This window comes from Opisthocomus hoazin, chromosome 6 (assembly GCF_030867145.1).
Source record: "Opisthocomus hoazin isolate bOpiHoa1 chromosome 6, bOpiHoa1.hap1, whole genome shotgun sequence".
NCBI lineage: Eukaryota > Metazoa > Chordata > Aves > Opisthocomiformes > Opisthocomidae > Opisthocomus > Opisthocomus hoazin.
In genome coordinates this window covers 72,414,150-72,433,375 of record NC_134419.1, presented here as the reverse complement: position 1 = coordinate 72,433,375, position 19,226 = coordinate 72,414,150, and the positions used below count along the sequence as shown (strand labels likewise).

General features: G+C 40.9%; 1 protein-coding gene across 1 annotated transcript in view; it reads left to right on the top strand.

The window, feature by feature from the left end:
• HSPA12A (heat shock protein family A (Hsp70) member 12A) overlaps positions 1–17,304 on the top strand; it is a 61,114-nt gene extending 43,810 nt beyond the window's left edge. Inside the window, exons 7-12 of the mRNA XM_075423813.1 lie at positions 3,835–4,006; positions 6,726–6,812; positions 7,383–7,487; positions 8,568–8,826; positions 10,502–10,605; positions 12,089–17,304. Of these exons, the coding sequence (XP_075279928.1) occupies positions 3,835–4,006; positions 6,726–6,812; positions 7,383–7,487; positions 8,568–8,826; positions 10,502–10,605; positions 12,089–12,723 (1,362 nt within the window). The 3' untranslated portion in view covers positions 12,724–17,304. The remainder of the gene's footprint in view (positions 1–3,834; positions 4,007–6,725; positions 6,813–7,382; positions 7,488–8,567; positions 8,827–10,501; positions 10,606–12,088) is intronic.
• The last annotated feature ends 1,922 nt before the right edge of the window (positions 17,305–19,226 follow it).

The window sequence follows — 19,226 nt, the reverse complement described above, 5'->3', positions numbered from 1 at the left end:
ATGACATGTCTCGGGCTGTAAAAGCAGAGCTAGTGCTCCAGATTGAGAATCCACCTGCTTCTGGACTGTAAATTTATTTGTGCTCCAGTCTGTGGGGTGCTCTGAGGTTTGCTGTCGATGATGCAGCTTGGCAGATGAACAGCGGTGCACTGGCACCGGCTCGCAGACCTGTTTTACCGGAGTGAGTGACAGTCTGGGAGTTCCCCTGTCACAGCATGAAATCCTAGTCCTCAGGCAGCTGAGCAAAGGGACTTTGGAGCGGGCTGTTAAAGCAGATCTTTTCATAGCGTTCTTTTGCTCCTTCCAGGTATATAAATGCAGCAATGTTCTGCAAATAAATTCATTTTTAAGAACTTCCTGATGCTCAAAGGATTTTTTGTAATTCCGTGATGGGTTTTCCACATTTGCATTTTTGGGAAAACCGCTGTCTGCTTCTTTCATGTTTCATAAGTGATGACTGGGTTTATACCATTAGTGAGTGTGACAGGGGAAAGAAAATCTCTGTAGCAGACGTGAGTTAAGATATGGCTCTATTACAAACTCTGCTGCAAGCTGCCCTAGGTAAAAGCAGTGTGATGCATCTGTCCCACTGCCAGAATGATCTATAAATGTTGAATACCGAGACGTTGTTTAGATCTGTCCCGTTCAAGCCTGTTAACTTATGAATCTCTGTTCTTAGTTACAGTAGTACTTGGGCAGCAGCGGGCAGGGGCATGGAGTGAGGCAGATAGAAAGAGAAAAATGTAAAATATAGCGAATTCCCAAAGTTCTACAGTTAATATTTTTAGTGAATGCCTCACCGTTTCTTTGTGTTGACCGTCTGCTGTTTTCACTCCTCTTTCTCTGCAAGCCTGATATTTTTCTCCCATCTGTCGCTTTCTCCTCAGCTGTAATGACGGGACAGAGGTACTGCCTCCTAAGTCTGCATCTTCTCAGAACTTGTGTTAAAGCAACCTCATTGCTCCATTCCTCCCCAGCAGTGTGTGTGTATTCGTGTTTCTTTCTCATCTCCCCTTCCCCCGTTCTGTCTGTGTTGTGTATAGATATATGTGTACAGTAGCGTGTTATCTCCGATGATCTAAGTAGAAACACTACATAAACAACATATGAAATAGTCAATGTTGATCCATACATGTATACACATATATATGTATATGTACTTATGAAAATATGTAGGTTTTGGATGCCTAGTACCTTTCACTGTACAAGATTATTTGTATGGTCTCTTTATGATGTGAAATAACACGTTATTCATTGTAGCTGGGCCTTCAAACTCTGCAAGGAAAGCTTTTTAACAAAAATCCACAACATTTTCTTCATTTGTGCTTTGAACTGTTTAAAAATGTCATTTCTGTTGAATGTTTTCCTCAGGAGATATTCTGAGTATGTTAAAATATTATCTAGAGAGAAGAAGTAGCAAGAATAGCATCTGCTATACTTGGAGGGTCTGAGAACATCGACCTGAGTCCACCCACTGCAGGTCACTGCCTTCCTCTCCTGATGTGCAGGCTGCAGTGTGAAAAGTTCATGGTACAGTCTACTGCCAGAGGAGAGAAGAAAGCAAATATTATTGTTAATGGTTTACTGTTTTCTTTTAGCGGAACCAGCCTTGGAAATTTGTACCAGAATCCCTCCTAGAACAGACGACTTTGTAATTTAAACAATTTCTTTTTTTTTTCCCCCTTCAAGTTAAGAAATATCAGCGCATTCCCTGTGTGTGCGACTCAGTTCTTGTCATCTCTGCAAATGCTTTGTGATGTAGTCTTTGGATTTTAATATTCTTAGCAACAAACTATTTTTTTCCCCAAAATACAGTTTTCTCTTTTAGTGCGTTGGTTAGACATGAGACTAAGAATTGCTTTGTCGTGGTACTCACATAATGCCCAGTACACGGAGCAGGCTGAGCACGCCAAGGTCATCCACATTGCTGGATATTACAAAAATCCACTTGCTGCTCAGATTAAGAGCTCTCACAGGACATGATAAGGGATTCAATACATGTGAAAACTGCAGCAGGGTGGCAGGGAGCTATTTGTTCTCCATGCGCTTACTGAATAGGGCAAGAAGTGCTGGCCTTAAAATTGCAGCAAGAAAGATCAAGATTCGGCTTTAAGCAAAACTTTCCAAAGGCAAAGACAGTACAGGGCTGAGATAGTTTGTGTGCAGAGACCATACATTTTTTGAATTCTTTAACAGATTAGATAAATATCTGTCAGGGACCAAGTATTGATTCCTATCTTGAACCTTGCCCTTTCCAATGCAACAAATTAAAGCTCGGTGTGTAGAAGAGCTCAGCTGGAGATACGCGATGTTGAAGTGAGCTGGGGTGAAACCAGCCCTGCTTCTGCCTAGTACATCCAGGCTGGTTGGAGGAAAGATTTGGTTCATACTGTGGCACAATGCAGGAACTTCATCTTCATCCCCAGTACAGCTCCAGGGCTTTATCTAAGCCTGTGCCTGCCAACATGCTTGCATGCAAGTGGTGTGATGGCAGGAGGGTCTGGCTTGGACCTGTGTTTGGTTGCTAGTCTTTCTGTATCTCTTAGGGTTACCCTGGCTGCTATCAACCTGTGTTTTCCAAATTTTGAAAGTTTAGTTGCAAACATTCTTTTCAATATAGTATTTTTGCAACATGTGTTGCCACATAGCTGGCAAGGTTTGATACTCTGTGGTATTTCCACAGCATTCTCCTTCCCCAACAGTTCCACTGAGTTCAGATCATGCTGTTGAGTTCAGCGGATGTAACTGAAGCAGAAGGTTTTTCCCCACAGCAATAAAGGATGTAAAGTGACATTAATCCCAATCATGAGCTGTGCTTTTAAAACAACAAGCAACCATGATTAGTTTAAACACTTACTGTTTTATTTTGAAATTTGTTTGTTGTTTTTCCTTTTTTGTTATCAACAATGAAGAAGATGCTTTCTACAAAAATCTATTTGTCTTATTTACTAAGACATAAATCATAAAGTAAGGAGAAGTACAGGAGAAGAGAAACAAGTACACAGTTTTGTCAACTGCTCTTTGCTGTTTTTCTTTAAGCCCAGCTCCAACAGTGATGTGGTTACATGAGAACTTGTGGCTTCTTGAAAATCTATGTGTCTGGAGGCTGAAGATCCAGAAGTAAAATAGAAAGAATGGCAACTGTTGATTTTATAATGTGGGATTATTTTTAGGCTTGTTCTCATTACATTTTAGGGAACCTGCCCTTTTTTATTTTGAGTCCTTGAATATACTGAAATTTTGAAGATGTTTTAAAAGCGAATGTGCTTAGAAGTAAGGGATTTTGAAATAGAAAATGCTAGTTTTAAGTCAGAAGATGCATTACTGGAAAAGTATCATATATTCCTAGTAAGCTACACGGCGCTGGGAATCCATTTCAGCAAGGACTATGTATCTCTGGGATGTGAAGACAGGCGTACTTAAAATATTGTTGGGAGAAGAGGCCAAAGGTATTCCTTGGTTTCTTACAGGAGGCTGGGGCCCCTCTTAGCAGGCAGATTCACAGGTTAATGAGGAGTTCAGGTTTTAGGCCATTCATCACAAGTTTCAAAACGACTTTCTTCCTTTCTCCACCTATCAGGCACACAGCTGCTCGGTTAAACACTTGGTGTGGCGTGGCAAGATTCAGCCTGTGAAGTTGTGCTATCCATTGTGGGCAGGAGGATTCCCAGATCAAGACCTTTAGCAAACAGCAGCAGCTTCTTTGCACGTTGAACTTGGAGGACTGATCTAACTGAAACCGCGAGCTGGCGAGAGGCTTATTCACTTGCTGAAAAGGGTCTGATAGGTTATGACACTTCCCACCCCACTCCTCTGACCAATTCTGTCTCGCAGGCAGGAATGGCATCTCCTGAAAATCCTGAGCAGCTGATCATCGCGCTGGAACCTGAGGCTGCTTCCATCTACTGCCGAAAGCTCCGCCTGCACCAGATGATAGACCTGAGTAGCAGGGCGCCTGTCAATGGCTATAGCCCGAGTGACACTATTGGAACTGGATTTACGCAGGGTACTACTGCTTCTGTTGACTCACTTCTTTAGATTCGTATGTCTAAGTTTGCTTTGCCTGTGAGGGCTGTTTTCTTACCGTTTCTTGTTCTCTCTGCTCTCTGGAAATGTTTAAGGCTAGCATTGGATTGTTTTTATAAACTGTTTTGCTGTTTACTGTAATTAGACTAGGTTAGGCATTGATCCAGCAGACAGGTTTGCACACCCCTTGTTGTTGGGAATCTTGTAGGAGAGGCATGGTATTTTCACAACAGTATTTGTCTGCCTCAATTAAAATCAATAGTTCATGTTGGATGTTTTTTTGAATGTAATTTGTTGCAAACAATTATGTGTTCAATTAGCTGCGTTATTGAAGCAGTGTTAAATAACTGGATCTGCAATGAGACTTTTAGTCTGAGGTGTTCCACAGTTTTGGCAAATGCTTTTTAATATCATCTTTACGAAATAGAATTAATTATTTTCAGTACTTCAGGAAATACAAAGTACTGGAATATAGCAATGAATTTACTTACAGAAGAGCAACTAGATATGTCACTTCTGAGCCGGGATCTAACCAATGTTAATTGCTCATATAAATGCTAATATCAATGTTTGAAGACTGACTTACAATGAGGGGCAGAGATTGGACCACACTGTAAGTCACTTGCCGAAACATTCTTCATCACCAAAGATTTTTGAGCTTGGTATCCTGCCTGATATTGGAGATAAAAAACAGGAAAATGTAGAAGGGGTAAGGTGATTGCTGCACGATGGGTCAGATTTCCAGTCTGTGTGAATTGTAACAGTTGCACTGATATTGGTGGTAGCGTGTCAGTGTATGCCAGAAGGAATTTTTCAGAAGAATTTGTATTTTATCACATTTGCTAGGTCAAAACAGTACAGGGAAATGGAAGATTAAGCTACTAAAACTATTCCTGTACTTACTAGAGGGTATTTTTTTTAGTTAGGCAGAGACACTACATCATTCTCTCCAATCCATGCCTCTCCATTAGCCAGCACTTGTCAGATGTGGTCAGTGTTACGGAGCCCCACGCAGAGCACAGGACGTGATCCCTTTGCAGGACACCATCCCTTCAGGGGCTGCTCGCCTTCTGTCCCCCTCATTCATGTCCTGAATTATTCCAGTTCCATGCAATTTTACATGAACCCGCTTTCAGGCTACACAGGAATTTGCCTCTGGGAAAATAATGAAATAAAAGGGTATCTCTGTTTGGTTAAGGTTTTGAAGCTGGGCAGAATCTGTCACGTCATGGATTTCTGCTAACAGGCTTGTACTTGGACAAGGGGGTACCCTACTCCTCCATGACTGTGTATGGTAAAGGCTATTGGGGTTGAGAAAGGTTTCATGTAAAAATTAATTAAAACAATGTTTGGAGTGAATTAATTTGGCGTTAGAATTAAAATTTCATAAAGGCATGGCAGGTACCCAAGACAAGCTGAGAACAGATTAAGGAGAAAACCCCTTTAAATATAAACAAGAGAGAGAAGCACTCCGAGGACCATATTATTGCTATGAAGTCAAAACAAAAATTTTACTGTTCGTAGTAGCCAGGTTAACCTTACTTCAGTCGTAGTTAGAGACTGGCGCTTGTGTTCACTTCTAGCCCACAGGAGTGAATGAAAGGACTCCCATTGACTTCTGTGGGCTCTGTGTCAGGCCCTTGCTCGGACCTAGTGCTTGCTCTGTCATGGAATGCTTCATGGTTTGAGCTCTCTCTGTGTGCTGCTAAGTCAGTGCTGTGGGGCTAATGAGGCTTGTCCCATTCACAGGGTCCAGCAAGTGGAGCCACTGGTCTTTTTCTGACAATAGGTACTAGAGAAACGAGAAGCAAAAGGCGTGCAGTGATTTGCATGCTGATATTTTCAGAAAGAAGGATATTTTTGGGCATGACGGGTTGCCTCTCTTCTGTAGTGTTTTATAGATGTGCCTTTGAAGGTGAGTGAAGGTTACACAGGGAATGATTTTTTTTTGATCAGTGGTAGGGGTTGATTAAGAAGCATACTAGCAGAGGCTTTCACTACTCTGCTTTCTCTTCACAGACTGTTATGTATCTTTTAAATTTTTAAGTAGCAAATGAGTCTTGTAAGTTAACTTAGTGTTATAATAGTATTGCTAGGTTATGCCTGATTTTTAATTGGTGTATATTTAAGCTATTATGGGGGTCAGACTTGGTGATCACTATGGCCTTAAGAAGTTACAAATCTGAGAGGCAGTGCTTTTGGCTGCTTGTTTTGAGACAGACTGATGTCCTGAAAGGCTCTGGAGGTGCCTGTGCCTGAGTGCCCAAACTCAGCAGTGATTTTGGACGTGTGGGGATCGTGTCCCAGCACAGGTGGGCCCAGCTGCGGGCTGGGGCTGCCGTCTGGGGCACCGCCGAGCGTGGCTGGCTGCAAGCCTGTGTGCTTCCAGGCTGCGCTTCAGAAACCAGGATGAGTTAAAAAAAACACAGCAGACCTGTTCATAGCTTTTATATTAGGTTATTAGTTTTAATCGACTAGTGTCAAGGAAGATCAGTGTGGCTGAATAACATTTTTCCTGCTTTCTAGGAACAACGCTAGAATGTTCCCAATTCTAATGCAAAAATTTTTGTTCGTTTGTTTTATTAGGAAGTGTTACATAGAGGTCGGTCAGCCTGCTTGCACTTGTGTCCTGCACCTTATGTTATGAACTTCTTCATGCCTCCTTATACTCAGTAATTTTTTTCTCTGTCAATAACTAGCTAAGGAGCACGTCCGTCGTAATCGACAGAGTCGTACCTTTTTGGTGGAGAATGTCATAGGAGAGATCTGGTCCGAATTGGAGGAAGGTAGTGTCCTTTCTTGACCAAACTTTGCTCTCACTGGTTTTATATTGCAGGCAAACATTGCATTCCCCACAAATGTGCTGTGCGCTGCATTGTTCTCACAGTGATTATAAATAGGAAAAGAAAAAATACAAGTTCCTGTGGTGCCCTTAGTTACTAAGGCTGAGCTGCTATTCTGTATGCTCTAGCAAAATATGGTTTATTAAGGAGATTGTAGAAAGGAATCGGGGTGTTAAAATGCAACCGGAAGATTTTCCTCAGAATAGACCTTATAAATATGCCATAGTATTAATTTGGTAAGCTACTGGAATGTACACTAGCAGTGTGTGCAGTTCTACTAAACCGCTTTTCATATGTGCTAAATCAATAGCTTTTGACATCTAATTTTCATATTTATTGTCAATCATTGCATTACAATTACTAAAAAAAATCAAGTCTTCAGCATAGACATTCATGACTTTCTGTAAGTCACTGTCTCTCATGGTGATAATGCCCTTGACAAGTGTTCATTGCAATGCGCTGTTGTGGTAATGTTACTGTAAATATCATTTGCCTGTTCCTTTGGGAAACTAGGTGACCGCTACATCGTTGTTGACAGTGGAGGAGGCACAGTGGATATGACTGTCCATCAAATAAGGCTCCCTGAAGGACATCTTAAGGAGCTATACAAGGCAACAGGTAATGTCACTGCCACTGCTTGCTTTGTTTATGTAATATTTTTACTTGTCAGTGAAGGAAATGTACATCCTTATTATCAACTGCATTTCAGTAACAGTTCTTCTTGAAGTAAGACCAGCATTCAGAATTAGTATAACCTAGCTGCTGATCAACTCACAAGGGTATATCACTTAATGCTTCTGATGCTTTGGGATGGTAAACCTCACACTGGACGGATAAGGAACTGCCATCTCCTGTGTTACTCACTCCCATTCAGGCCATGACCTCCTGCTGTGGTCCTGGTCTGACTTCTGCTAGCAGAGTCATCACCTTCCTGTCCTTTGAGAGGTCACCTGTGTAGTGCTGCTCTGTCCAGGTACTGAGAGATGTACTGTGGAGATACGAATAGCTGAGTGTGGCAACAAGATACCAGTAAAGTGGCTGTTCGCTGAACAGAAGGTTCCCTAGATTTAAGGGGAAGCTTATATATCCCAGTAATTTCACAGACCGGGTAACAAGGAGGGTCAACAATCCCCTGGGGAAAAATGCACAATGACTGGTCCGCAACAAAGATAGAAAGTGCAGCTGAACTCCAGATCCCCTTTGACTTTGTCCTGTGACTAAGGTGTTACCCACATGAGACAGCCTATTATTTGTTCCTGTGTCTCCACACGGAGTTAGTCTTCATCTGTATGATTCATCCCTGAGCATTCTCAGTCTTGGTGGCTGTAAGACTACCTTGGGAAACAACTTAGTAAGAGCAAATGGGATACTGTACATCAAGTCTGGTTATTCCTGAATACGAGTCCAACTCACACCTTCTCATGTGTGGATAAGGAGGCAGTTTCCTTTGCTTCTAATAAAAATGTTTCTGTTTTATAGTGGTAATGTTACAGTGGCTATGATGGTATAGGAGTAAAAGTGAAGCAAAGGTAAGATTATGTTCTGTATTAGACCAACTACTATATTTAGAAAATATACCTTTTTCTGTAGACCTTCTCCTATGGCAGTCCTAGTAGTGTCAATCTGATGTGTATTTGGTCAGCTTGAAATCTTGTAAGCAGTTCAGAATATTAAAGCTGTGTTTTGTTTGTGATACAGGTGGACCATATGGTTCTCTAGGTGTGGACTATGAATTTGAAAAGCTCCTGTGTAAAATATTTGGAGAAGATTTTATTGAGCAATTTAAAATCAAGCGTCCTGCTGCCTGGGTAGATCTGATGATAGCGTTTGAGTCCCGTAAACGGGCAGCAGCTCCAGACAGGACCAATCCACTAAACATCACTCTGCCTTTCTCCTTCATTGACTATTACAAGAAGTTTCGAGGTCACAGTGTAGAACATGCCTTGAGGAAAAGCAAGTGAGTAGACGATTGAATCCAAATGGATGCAGAATTAACTACTGATAGCAAAGACAAATAATTAAAATATACTAATTACGTGTAGACTGAAAGATAATAATGTAAAAATGTAATATAAGGATAAAAAATTAGGATTGCCTGAGGTGCAGTTTCCAGAATGAAAAGTTCTGATCAGTCCCTTGCAAAAGCTTTTCTGTACAAGACTTGCACTCTGTTGCTTTCCATGCTTTCTGTTGGTTTCGATGACTTTTGTTAGGCCACCACTGCATCACTTTCCTGAATTTGACCATGTATTTTGAGTCTCTTACATGTTAATTAGGAAGGTCAGATCAAATACAGAATTTGACATCTAGAAGTTAGTTACCTAGAACCTTAATTTAGAGAGGCCTGGACCCTGGAACAAATCCAAGATCTTGCATGTGACGTGTAAGTATATTAATGACTTGAGGGAAGTTATGAACGCACAAGATCACTGGTGAAAACATACACTATTGCGTGGAGCCCTACAGTTAGATCATTTGCTCAGGAGGTGAGGAGACATAATTCCCTACAGAGGTTTTAATTCCTGGTTGTAAGTATCAAGAAAGCACCCTAAAAGACAAGATCACGGGAAGTGAGGAGAAAGCAGAAGTGAGCATTTTGCATCTTTTGAAGTTATATTAAACTCCAGGTCTCCTGTAGCATGGCATCAAAGAGAATGAACAGGAGAGCCTGCAGATCTGGCAGGATGCTTGGGACCTGAGAGCAGAAGAAGTGATATTTAGTACCTGTACCTTGGCTTATCTCTGCATTTTTTAATCCCGTGAATGTAGAATGTAGCATGCAGGCTGAAACTCCTACATCGCTTCCTGAAGTTATTGATATATGTACTTGAAGCCTAAATGACTTGGAATCCAGTTTGGAGTCGCTTCCTACATGAGACTGAGGTTCTGAAATGATTAAAAATTTCTGGAAATATTCCCTCTCACAAGACCATCTCCTTCTTATGAATAGTCTTAATGGTGAATCTTTAGGGATTTTATTTAGTATTTTTTATCTTAGGGATTTTCATTTTAGGGAATGCTAAGTGTTCACTTCAAATAAAATGGAATTAATTGGATAACTGAATAGAAAGAGTATAAAGATGACATATTATGTGCATGAATGTAGAGGAGATTACTGAGCTATATGGATGTGCATCAGTGGTGGAATAACATAGTGCCTGGATTCACTTAGCAAATGTTATGCCGCATTAAAAATGCTGTGCTCCCTTCTGCCTTCTGAAGCTTCCAATCCTTACATGTTTTCCTCGTGTGTTTCCAGTGGCTTTGGCCTGCTGCTGCTATAATCTAAATGTTGCCCTTCTGGGGATGAATCAGTGCTGTTTCAGATGAGCGAGCACTGGATGGACTGCCAGCTGTTTCAGGGAGCAGCTGAGCGTTGGTAATGCTACAGAAGGCAATCAGGCAGAGAAAACAACAATTAGACAAGCAAAAATAACGTTTCTCCCTTGAAATTTTACATTGTTGCAGTTGGTATGGGGCTAGGGTGAGGTGAGGCATTTTCTTCCAAGCAAAGTGCACACAGATTCTGTAAACTCATTGATTTATTTATTTAGTGTGTCTTGTGAGTGCTTGGCTGTTTCTTAAAGCTCAGCTGTAGTGGTTTAATGTCCTTTCTGACCGTTCTTTTCCAGTGTGGACTTTGTGAAGTGGTCCTCCCAGGGAATGCTGAGGATGAGCCCGGATGCAATGAATGCTCTTTTCAAACCTACGATTGACCAGATCGTTCAGCACCTGAGTATGTATCTGCCTGTAATTCCACTTTCCGGCTGAGCTGAAAGTGAAGCTTTGCTCACCTGTTTCAACCCAGTAACTGGAATTCAAGTCAGACAACCTTCCTAGTACGCACCAACTGTGGACAAGGAATTTAGTTCTGAAACTTGTGGTTCTCTACAAAGTAGTTAGCAAAATAATAACAGTAAGGTACATCACCTTAACGTGTATTCCTACCTGGCTCTAGTACTAGTTATTGAGTGTGATTCAGTCTGTTACTGCCTGAGCTTCAATTCTTCTGTACTTTCTGGATTGCAAGCATTCAGAAGGCTGAAATGCACTGTCGAACCCAGATCCTATTTTTCTTTTTCCCATTTCAGGCAAGAACTAAATAATGCAAGAGATGTAACTAGTTTCTGATTATTCTTGCCATTAAGACCTCTAGTTCATTTCTGCTCAGTGGAAGGTCACATTTGTTCATGACCGTCCAAATCACTGACATCTCTAAAACACAAATAACAAATGATGCATCATGGTAAAAGTACTTCCAGGCATGGTTTCAGCAGCACTGAATTTATTTATCCAGTAATGGAAAGTGACATAGGCTTATTGGGAAATTTATTATTTAAAGTCTTCCTGGTAGAAGATTGGGTTTGTATCAAGTAGAGTATAATATATGTACTGAGCAAAGTATTGCTGTTCTACACATTACAAAGCATGAATTAAATCCTATTTGGAATGGAATATCCAGCTTTGCTCACTATATGTGAGGAATTATTAGGTAAATTTCAGAGGTCACAACTTAGTCAAACAGCTGCTACAGAACAGCTTATATGTGAGCAGGGAGGGAGAGCCCTAGAATTGACAATAGCTGTGGCAGATAACTCAGTCGTGCTGCCTCAGTGATTTGAACAAAGGATGAGCCTACAACTGAACTGTATGATTTTCTTGAAAGAGGAGATGTGAGCTTAAGCTAAGCAGAAACATCTGTAAAAATGTAAGGAGGTATTATTTTGCGGGTGATACTTATTGTGGTTAAGATGTTAGGGTCAGAAATAATAAGTGAATTTAAAATAGGGTGACTTATCTGGAATGCATTAAAGGGTATGTGATTCGGTTAGGTTTGGGAATATCCCACTGATACTTGCAGTGACAAGATGATGTCTGTTTCCCTGCTACTCACAATGTGACTGACAGGATTTCTTTGCAAGAAATCCCTGGCTCCCTTTACTGGTTGAAGCTAAATAAAAATTCTGTTTTAAATGCCACTTCAGAAATATGGTACGCTGTGAGGTAAGTTTCTATTTGGAGTGAAACAGAGAGTATAGGAGAGACCACAGAAGTGAAGCCAGTGCATGCTGAGAGTGGCAGTGTGGGCATAGATGTGGCGGTTTCAGATCTTGTGCATGTTCATGGGACATTCAGTGCACTCAAGCATTAGGACTTTCACCTGCATTGCCTTGTCACAGTGGATTTTCCCATATTGAATGGGCTCTGTTTCTGTTTAGGTGATGTGTTTGATAAGCCAGAAGTGACCAATGTCAAGTTTCTGTTCCTGGTGGGTGGCTTCGCCGAATCACCCTTACTCCAACAAGCTGTCCAGAGCGCTTTTGGTTCAAGATGTCGAGTCATCATTCCTCAGGATGTGGGGCTCACTATCCTCAAAGGAGCTGTTCTCTTTGGTCTAGACCCTGCTGTCATCAAAGTGCGGCGTTCACCGCTCACCTACGGTGTGGGAGTGCTCAATCGGTTTGTGGAAGGGAAGCATCCACCCGAGAAGCTGCTAATCAAAGATGGCACACGCTGGTGCACTGATGTGTTTGACAAATTTATCTCAGCCGACCAATCTGTAGCCCTTGGAGAAACTGTGACACGCAGTTACACACCTGCCAAACCTTCTCAGTTAGTAATAGTGATCAATATCTATAGCTCAGAACAAGATAATGTCAGCTTCATCACTGAATCTGGAGTGAAGAAGTGTGGCACCCTTCGCTTGGATCTCACGGGAACTGATGCTGCAGTGCCAAACCGGCGGGAGATCAAAACACTGATGCAGTTTGGGGACACTGAAATCAAAGCCATGGCCATTGATGTTGCCACCTCTAAAAGTGTCAAAGTTGGTATTGATTTCTTAAACTACTAACAGCTCATTTTCCCCACCACAGCCTGTTTGTGAGACTGAATCTTTCACTATTCCATTTTTTTGACTTTCATATGTCACATAATCAACTTGAATTTCAGCAGGCTATATGAGAACAGCTGGTAAGGTGGGGTATGTCATGTTTGTGCCCTTTGATGACCAAAGGCTGGATTTTGAAAGACCCTTAAAGAGTTTTGGGAGCGAAAGTTCCAGAGGTAGTAAAAATTCCCAAGTTACTCAAGCATGCTTAAAGATCTACCTTTATTAAGTAATTACTGATTATTGTTGAGTCCTGAAGATTAGTTATAAAGATATGAAATCGTAATCTCTTTGCCTTGTTCTTATTCATGTTCTTCTTCTTCCTCTTCCTCCCAAGAAAAACTCACTAACCCATGTTAGGGGGCATATCTGTGTGGGCTATCTGTTTAAACAGCACCATCCTCTGGCAATGGGAACAAATTAGTAGTCTATAGTATTCTTTTTTCTTCTGATTTTGCCCTGTGCTTTCAAAATTTTAAGTGCTGAAAATCAATAACTTAGAGAAATGGGAATTGAGTTTCTTAAATTCTGAGATCCTACTGAAAAGAAAATCCTCAGAAATACTTGAAATTAGATTTAGGAAATGTATATATATGTTTTAGGACCCTAATATTGATTGTTCCAATTTGAAAACAAGGCCTTCATGTCAAAGCTCTCAGAACTAGCTGTGGGATTAAATAGCTAGCATTACCATCAATGTAAATTGATGAAAATTATTAAGAACAAAGCTATTTCCATTTTTGGGTCTTCTAAACTTATTTTTATTAGTCTCCATCTGAAATCATAGAATCACAGAATAGTTGAGGTTGGAGATGACATCCATGGATCTTCTGGTCCTACCTCTCAGCTCTAAGCAGTGTCAGCTAGAGCAGGATACTCTGTCCAGTTTTAAGTATCTCCAAAGGTGGAGGTGCCTAAACATCTCTGGGTGACCTGTTCCAGTATTTGACAACCCTCACTGCAGAGAAGTTTTTTCTTGTGTTTAAAAGGAATTTTTTCCGTTTCAGTTTGTAACCATTGCCTCTTGTTCCTTCACCGGATACCTCTGAGAAATCTGGCTCCATCTTCTTTACTGTCTTCTATCAGGCATTTATACACATTCCTAGCATCCCCTTCTCAAGTCTAAACAGTCTCAGCTCTCTCAGCCTCTCCTCATATCACAGATACTCCAGTCCTTTCATCATCTTCGTGACCCTTTGCTGGACTCAGTCTAGTGTCTCCATGTCTCTCTTGTACTGAGAAGTATAACACTGGACCTGCCACTCCAGATGTGGTGTCTCACCGGGGCTGAGTAAAGGGGAATAATCGCTTTGCTTGACCTGCTGGCAGTGCTCTGCCTAATGCACCCCAGGGAGCTGCTGGCTGCCTTTGTTGCAAGGGCACATTGCTGGCACACGCTTTAACTTTGTGTCTACCAAGTCCCCGAGGTCTTTTTCTGCCAAGCTGCTTCCCAGCCAGTTGGCCCGCAGCGTGTACTGGTGTGTGGGGTTGTTCCTCCCCAGGTGCGGGACTTTGCACTTCCCATAGTTGAACTTTATGAAGTTCCTGTCTGCACATTCCTCCAGCCTGTCGAGGTCTCTCTGACCCGTCTGGTTTATCAAGCACTTCTCCAAGTGGTTATATTTCCTTTCTTGTTAATCCATGTGTTAAGATTTGTCAGTACAAGTAGATGATGACTGTCCAGGAAGATTTAAACAACCTAAAAGAGAAAATGTCCACATTAAAAGTAGCATAATAAATTCTGAGTAGCAAACATTTTAATTCAGGAAAAGATATTTCTGGGTTGAGTTGAATGGCCAGTAAAGTGGAAGGCCAAGAGAAAGAAACTGCAAATAGCATTAAAGAAAGCATGCCTTACGTGGCTATGAGCACGCGACTCTAATGCAGGTGAAATACGATGATGGGCAGGGTAGCGTCTTGTTTCCCAAATAATAACTTTCTGGAAATATTTTCTTAAGCACGTTCACCTGGAAAATTTATTCTGCAACTGGAACAGTTTTTATTTTAGCAAAATGCTACAGATGTGTAACTTCTGAAACCTGCAGTCTGTATCTGCCATGAAGTGGCAAGTTCAGATTCAAGCCCAGATCCCACTCCAGATTGGCAGACTGATCCTAACCTGTAGAATCACCCTAAAATGCTGACACACTCAGAGCATTTATACAGAGCTGCCTGGTTACCTGCTGGAATTCATTACATTTTTTAAACTTTGCAATGTTAATTGTTAAACTAAATCTTCCTTTCTAATAAGTTGAGCATGAGTTAAATCCATTACTGGCACTTTTGGGACATGAAATCTTTATCAATTATTTCACTAATTTGTGTTCCAGTCCTGCACTTAAGCTTTCTGTGTTTAGCCTGGAGTTTTGCCACGGTAATGAGCTGCAGAACTGATCTGCTGCATTTTCCCATTGAATTTTCTGTGTCTCCTGCAGAATTCCCCAGCTGAATGTGAAATCTCTTCTACATTCAGCTTTAACAAAAAAAAAAAAAAGAAAAAAAAAAAAGGACTATGGAGAATGCTAGTCACAGTATCCGGCTGGATACTTTCTATAATTACAAACCGTGCTTGCTAGCATTCAGTTTCCTGCTGCCTGCTAAATGCTTTAAAAGCTAAATACTGGGATTTTTTTGTGTGTTGCTTTCCATGGTTTACAAACAAGAGAAACTTTAAGATGAGTTATGAACAATATAATTTTATGTATATACAATATTTAAATATTGTACAGACTCTTTCTTTCTACAGTGCTATTTTCTTGTATAAAAATGCTCTTTGCCTCTGTTGATTTTATTCAGCTGTTAATTTTAAATAACATAGTTTCTCAATCAGCTTCTGTAATTATAGGCTTTTAAAGATGTTAAGATATGAAATGTAAAAGGCTGATCTTATAATAATAGGAAAGAAATGTTGGTGTGTCAGAGAATACAACATTCTTCCTGCAATGCAAGTCATACCAGCTAAGCATATTGCACAGATGCACTGGTATGTTGCTGGGATTTTCATTTCTTTGTTTCAGATGGTGACCGTTCCATCTCCAGCAGTTCATCATAATAATGGATGAATTCTCCTGTAAAACCAAGATAAAATTAGATTGTATGATCAGGATATACAGCTTCTTCACTAGGTTTTGGGGTTTTATTAAGGATCTTCTCTAGATTAAAAAAACCCAAACACAGAACCACCTTCCAAAGCCAGGCAACACTGGTTTATTGTAGCTGCAGGTAAGACCCAGTCTTTGTCTACCACTACCATTTACCAAGAGACAAAATTCTTAAAGAAAAGTAAGCTTTGGTGTCTTTGCATCCTGTGTTAAACTTACTTGGTCCAATTCTGCACAGATTAGTTTCCAGTGGCCTTAAGTTAACACAGAATTTGGTCTAATAAACGGCTGCAACCTCCCCCTCTCCCTGCTGAAGAGGAGGTGAGCTGCAAGATCAGGTGGCCCGTGATTTTTGTGCTTGTTTTCAGCCTGTCTGTAGGGAATTCTCAGGGTAGTTTTCTGCCGCTCTGCTGAAGCATAGTTCCCTGCACAGTAGTGATTCTCTGCCCTTTCTTATTCACCTTTTGTGAGATCCCATCTGGATCCAAGCAGGGGTTTGTTGCTGAAATTACGGTAACTGTAAAATGCGGTTGCATATCTGTGCACTTCCTCCTTCAGTCTGATGAGAGCACTATCAACCTTGTCTTTGCAGAGCACTGAACTACTGAACAAACTCCTAGCTGTCCTTGTTGCCCTCTTTAAATCGAAGAATGGAAAGTTAGCTTGTCTCTCTAAGGAGTTAGAATTGTAAGTAGAATATTATGCTGTGGTCTGTAGTCTATAACCCAGTTAAACAGCTTTACCTTGTAAGTGGCATGTGGATGCCCATTTTGATAAAGGATGTTAGGCTGTAAAATTAATATGAAATTTATTAGGAGATGAGTAATTTTTAGAATAGTAGTTCTGATACTTCTGCAGGAGATTTCCTGCAGAGCATTTTTTTGGTAGGGGTTTCAGATGACATTGTGCAACTTAATCTTGAAAAGACAAGACCTGTTATCCTTAGGTAAAGCAGAAGGTCTTGGCAGAAGTTTTGCTCTAAGCAGCAACTTGCAAGTTTCGGTCCAAGTTACTTTAGGCAGAAAGTTTGCGCTAATTGTGATGGAATGACGTGCTAGAATATATTAAATGTGCAGTGATGGTTAGGAGAGTTTACATTGGTATGAATATACCAGTATTTATATACAGGAGTTTTAATGCATTATTATGAGAAGGCTAATTATATATTGCAGAGATTTAATCGCCAAGATAAGCTGCATATTTATGACATGAAGTGGCTTAAGCGGATGAATAGTATAAAAGTTGTTGGGCATAACGTCACAGTACTCACCTGCTTGAAATAGTCTTAAACTATATTATAAAACCAACCATTGTGGTCTTGTTCACCTCTGTGCAAGATAAATTCAGATTTCACTGATGTTTGGAGCTGTTCACAACTTGTCTGGGTTGTATCTTGAGTGTTCTTGTGTCTTCCACCATGTCAAATAAAATACAGTAAAACTAATTTTGCTTTTTGGGTGTTACTATTTTTATGAAAAAGGACTATAAAAAGAAACCTAATTTATTTTGAAAGTGAGACAGGCCAAGTGGTTGTACTTGCGTTTGGATACTCCTTCATACACGTAACTGAACAAAAGTGACATCAACTCAATGTGCTGCTGCTCAGATTTCTTCAGCCTTTTAGATGTGTGGACACCTGGAGTGCTGGCCAAGGGCTTGCAGGCCCCTGCGCAGCACACACAACTCTTCGACGAGAGGCCGCTGCATTTTTAGCTCACTTTTGGACTTTCTGGGGGGTCTCCATATGTGCCTGAGGTAGAAGTCCACTGCTAGGCATTACCCAGCTTCCACCGAAGCTGGTGTAGCTCAGAGTAGGGCATTGGCTGGAGTTAAGACAGAAAGACTTTGGATGAGACCAAAAGCAGATTAGGTATTTTCTGTAAAGCTGCTTTGAGAGAGCTGGGAAATCAAATATAAAAATTGGTGTATTAGAGAGGACTGTAGTCTCTTGGGCCTTGTCAAAGGCTGGTTTATTGCTAGAATTATATCATCAGGCCAGTAAGCTGGACAGCAACCAGGTGTATTTGCATGAGAGCATACGTCTTTACTGTGTGTTTCTACATCGAGGAACGTTGCAGCTGGACCTTGCTAATTTGTGCAACAGTTTGTGCAGTATTATATTTTTCTGCTAACTGTTGCAGGCCGTGTCCCTCTCAAATTCAGGAGTGTTGGTGCTAGCTGTGGAGACGATTCAGTGGTGATGTGACCTTAGTCTGAAGTGCTGCTCAGATGCAAAGATGCAGAGAATGAACTGAGATGCGTAGCAGCCACTACACCCCACTTCCACCTATTTGCTGCAATGAAGATGTTTTACAAGTGCTTTATGACTATAATTATAAACACCATCCTAATAGGCTAGGTACTGTATTTAACTTGTAACGAACTTGATTTCAGCTAAACATTCAATTAATGTTACTAGTACAATGGGAAATATAATTACAGTCTTCAAGGACACATTAAGAACCAAATTTTGCTTTCAGTGTTCCAGCACATTACTCTGGTTTCCAGGGGAGTTTCACGTGTGTGCGTTCAGAATTTGGTCCTTTCACTGGACTTTTTTCTAAACCTTAGGGTTTTCTCGTATGAGGTCTATTTATATTTAAAGTTACAGCCCCATCTTGGTAGGAAGGAGTTTGTATAAATTGTTGGCTCTACCAAAGATCACGTAAATCCTTACTGAAATTTGCAGGTGGTGTTTTCATGTTAATAGCTGTGGAATAAAACAACTTCTTAAACAACCTCCATGACTGCAATGTCGAGCTTCCCCAGCAAGGTTCTCGCAGTAGCTTCGTAGCTCCTAAGCAGCTACGTTAAACACCAGCCAGACATCTGTCTTGAGGACAACGGATTCAGAGTCCCCTTACTCAGTGCAAGAGCTGCCTGATTTTCAGGAGATGCAGTTTGGGTAAGTCAGTGAGAACTGCAGCTGCTTTGTGTAACGGATTCAGAGCAGTTATTTGCCAATCATCTCGTTAGGTACTGATGTTGGAAAACTTGCACTTACTTAAACTTTTTTAGGGATAAATTCAGTTTTATTAGTTCAAATTCATCCCTTTCTGTGTTCTAATACACAGAAACATTTTTGTGGTGGGACCGCTGTAGCGGGGCAACACGGTATTGAGGGGGCAGAATTTTGTGCTTTGTTTTTTTTCCTTCAAATTAGAGATCTGCAAGTGGGCATTCAAACAAAGGTACAGCCTGTGCGGTTCTGCAGATGCAAAGACCACTTTCTTGCAGCAAAAACTGTCTTATGCCATCCTGAAAATGCAAATGTCAGGAGTGCAGAGTAGCCTCTGGGCAGGCGAATATGGTCATGGTGTACTTGTCATGTATGAGTTCGTGACAATTCAGTTTTCATACCTGTGA